Raw genomic sequence first — 3,215 nt, forward strand, 5'->3', positions numbered from 1 at the left:
ACATCCCCGTGTTCCCATGTGCGCTCTGACCATGCCCCTGTGTCCTCAGACCCCCTCATCTCCTGTGCCCGCTCCAGTGTCCCCTGTCCCTGTGTCCATCCCTGCCCCGTGTCTTTGTGTCCCCTCTTCCTGCATCCCTGCGTGCTTCTGTGCCCATGGCCCTGTGCATCCCGGGCCCTGTGTCCCTGTCCGGAGGGAGATGGAGGGGGGCTCCCGGGGGTGCTCTCGGCAGGGACCCCAGGCGCTGTTGTCCCCTCCCGCAGCGCTGGCGGCCGCGTCCCCCGGCGGGGATGAGGGTCTGGAGGAGGACGAGGATGAGCTGGAGCCGGGGCTGGACGAGGCGGAGGCCGAGGCGGAGGCCGGGAGCGGGGCGAGGCCGGCGGGGGGGTCCCGGGGGGCCGTGCTCACCCGGCGCGGCATCACCCTGCGCGTCCTGCTCCGCGATGGGCTCCTGGAGCCGGCCCGCGGCGTCCTCTCCATCTACTACCTGGTGACACGGGACGGGAGAGGGGACATGGGATGGGGAGAGGCATGGGGACGGGGATGGGGGACATGAGGTGGGGACAGGGATGAGGGTTAGGGATGGGGAGAGGCAGAGGGACAGGGATGGGGACACGGCTGGGGACAGGGCGCTGTTTGGTCGCTCCCTGTCTCACCCCACACTCCCCAGGGCAAGAAGTTCGTGGGGGACCTGGGTGCCGACGGGACCATCACGTGGCAGGAGACCGGGCAGGTCTTCAACTCGCCCAGCGCCTGGGCCACGCACTGCAAGCGCCTGGTGAACCCTGCCAAGAAGTCCGGCTGCGGCTGGGCCTCCGTGCGCTACAAGGGCCAGAAGCTGGACCAGTACAAAGCCGCGTGGCTGCGGCAGCACCAGCCCAACGCGCCGCCCGCCGATGAGGTGCGTTGGGTGGGAGCCCCTTTGGGTGCCCCCCCCGGGGTGCGGGGGCGCGGTAGGGCCAGCCCGGTGCTGCCCGCAGAGCCTGGCCAGCGAGGGCGAGGATGAGGAGGTGCCGGAGGAGGAAGAGGAGGAAGCGGCGCGTGAGGGCCGGGCACCGGTGCCGGAGCCGGCGGCTGCCAAGAAGCCGGAGGAGAGGAGCAAGAAGCAGCAGAGCAAGAGCGCGGCGGAGCCGGCGGGGACGGGTGAGGTGATGGGGGGGGAGCGGGGGCCCCGCGCCGCCGGCAGCGGTGATGGGAGTTGTGCTTCGCAGAGCACGGAGCCCCGGCCAAGAGGAGCGAGAGCAAAGCCCGTGCGCCCGTGCGGTACTGCAGCCTGGGCACCCGCGACTCCGCCAGGTACGGGGGCACCGGCGCCTGCGGGTGCCACCGCAGGGCCGTGGGGCTGTGCGGGGACAAGAGTGGCTGCGGCTCTTGCAGGAACCCGCAGACCCTGGTGGAGGTGACGTCCTTCGCCGCCATCAACAAGTTCCAACCCTTCAACGTGGCCATTTCTAGCAACGTCCTCCTGCTCCTGGTGCGTCCCTTCCGCGGGGGACACGGGGTGGGACGCGTCCTCTGCAGGGACCGGAGCAATGGGACGAGGGGTCCCTGCCCATGGGAGGGGTTGGAACTGGAGGAGCTTTAAGGTCCTTTGCAACCCAGCCCCTTCCATGGATCTGTGACTCTGATGTCCCTGGTGTGTCCCCGGTGTCATTTTGGGTCCAAACTCTTCATTTTAACCTTTTCCCGTAGGATTTCCACAGCCACCTGACGCGAAGCGAAGTCGTGGGCTACCTGGGCGGGCGCTGGGACACCAACACTCAATGTAGGTGCACGTGTGAATGGGTGCCCCCACCCTGCCCGCTCCATCCCCACCCACCCCGTGTCCCCCCCAGTGCTGACGGTGCTGAGAGCCTTCCCCTGCCGGACCCGCCTGGGCGATGCCGAGGCCGCCGGTGCCGTGGAAGAGGAGGTAAAACCACCCCGACCCCATCCACACACCCCAGGGCTGTCAATGGGTCCAGCCCCACATCATCTCCCTGCCCCATAGATCTGCCAGAGCCTGTTCCTGCGGGGGCTGTCGCTGGTGGGGTGGTACCACAGCCACCCCTTTGGCCCCGCGCTGCCCTCGCTGCACGACATCGATGCGCAGATGGATTATCAGCTCAAGCTGCAGGGCAGCGGCAACGGCTTCCAGCCCTGCCTGGCCCTCATCTGCGGTGAGAACCCAGCCCCTTGGCCCTGGGGGGGGCTGCTGCTGCCGTCACCCCCCTGCCAGCCCCATCTGTGCCCCCCCCATAGGACCCTATTACCACGGGAACCCCGGCGTGGAGTCCAAAATCGCGCCCTTCTGGGTGATGCCACCACCCGAGGTAAAGGGGTGCTGGCCCCACGGGGGGTTGGGATGGGGTTGGCTCCAGTGCTGTGGGGTGACCCCCCCCCAACTTGCCCCATCCTCCAGCAACGGCCCAATGACTACGGCATCCCCATGGATGTGGAGGTAGCCTATATCCAGGATGGCTTCCTCACCAACGATGTCCTGCAGGAGATGGTGAGGAGGTGACGATCTCTTCCCCATCCCCACCGTGGTCCTGAGCTCGCGGCACCTCAGCCCCTTCTCTCCCCGCATCCCAGACGCTTCTCGTGGACTTTTATAAGGGGGCCCCCGACCTGGTGAAGTTCCAGGAGCCCTGGAGCCAGGATCAGACCTACCTGGACAAGCTGAAGGTGAGGAGGGGGCTTTAACCAGGGCATCACCTCCAGCCCCCCCCCGTTTAACTGGGCTGTGCCCCCCCGTGCCAGGGCTCGCTGGCCTCCCGCAGCCCCAAGGACCAGAGCTTCAGCCACGTCCTGGAGCAGATCTTCAGCCTCCTCAAGCTCAGCGGCTGAGGGCCCAGGAGCCCCCTCGACTCGGAGCAGGCGCCGGGCGCAGCTCGGCTCAGCAGCCCCCAGCCCATGGGGTGCATCCAGACCCGGTGTGGGGCAGCGCCCACCCTGGGGGGCTCAGCGGGGGGGTCCCAGCACCCCGCTGGCTCCTGCCCTGCCCTGGAGGTGCTGTGGTGGTGGTGGGAGCCTTGGCTGCCGTTGTGTGTGGAAGTGGTAGTTGATTAAAGAGCAGTTCCTGAGAGCTGCCTTGGTCTGGGGGCACCTTACCCACGGGGAGGGAGCTCACGGGCGGCCGCCACCATCCATGGGGATGCTCATCGGGGGTGAGCCTTCATCCTCCATCGCACCGTGGTCCCCAGCTCACACTCACTCACACAGGACGCAGGCAG

At 68.0% G+C, this 3,215-nt stretch overlaps 1 protein-coding gene across 1 annotated transcript; it reads left to right on the forward strand.

Moving 5' to 3' along the window:
- Nucleotides 1-199: 199 nt before the first annotated feature.
- On the forward strand, nucleotides 200-2,829 carry MPND (MPN domain containing; the record flags this gene model as incomplete). The annotated part of the gene is made up of 12 exons (XM_080634162.1): nucleotides 200-490; nucleotides 671-901; nucleotides 981-1,143; nucleotides 1,212-1,296; nucleotides 1,378-1,474; nucleotides 1,693-1,765; nucleotides 1,836-1,912; nucleotides 1,991-2,159; nucleotides 2,242-2,312; nucleotides 2,402-2,491; nucleotides 2,575-2,667; nucleotides 2,743-2,829. 12 exons carry the CDS (start codon nucleotides 200-202, stop codon nucleotides 2,827-2,829), a joined length of 1,527 nt encoding a protein of 508 aa, XP_080490288.1.
- Between the last annotated feature and the right edge of the window lie 386 nt (nucleotides 2,830-3,215).

Source organism: Psittacula echo (assembly GCF_963264785.1).
Source record: "Psittacula echo genome assembly, chromosome: 24".
NCBI lineage: Eukaryota > Metazoa > Chordata > Aves > Psittaciformes > Psittacidae > Psittacula > Psittacula echo.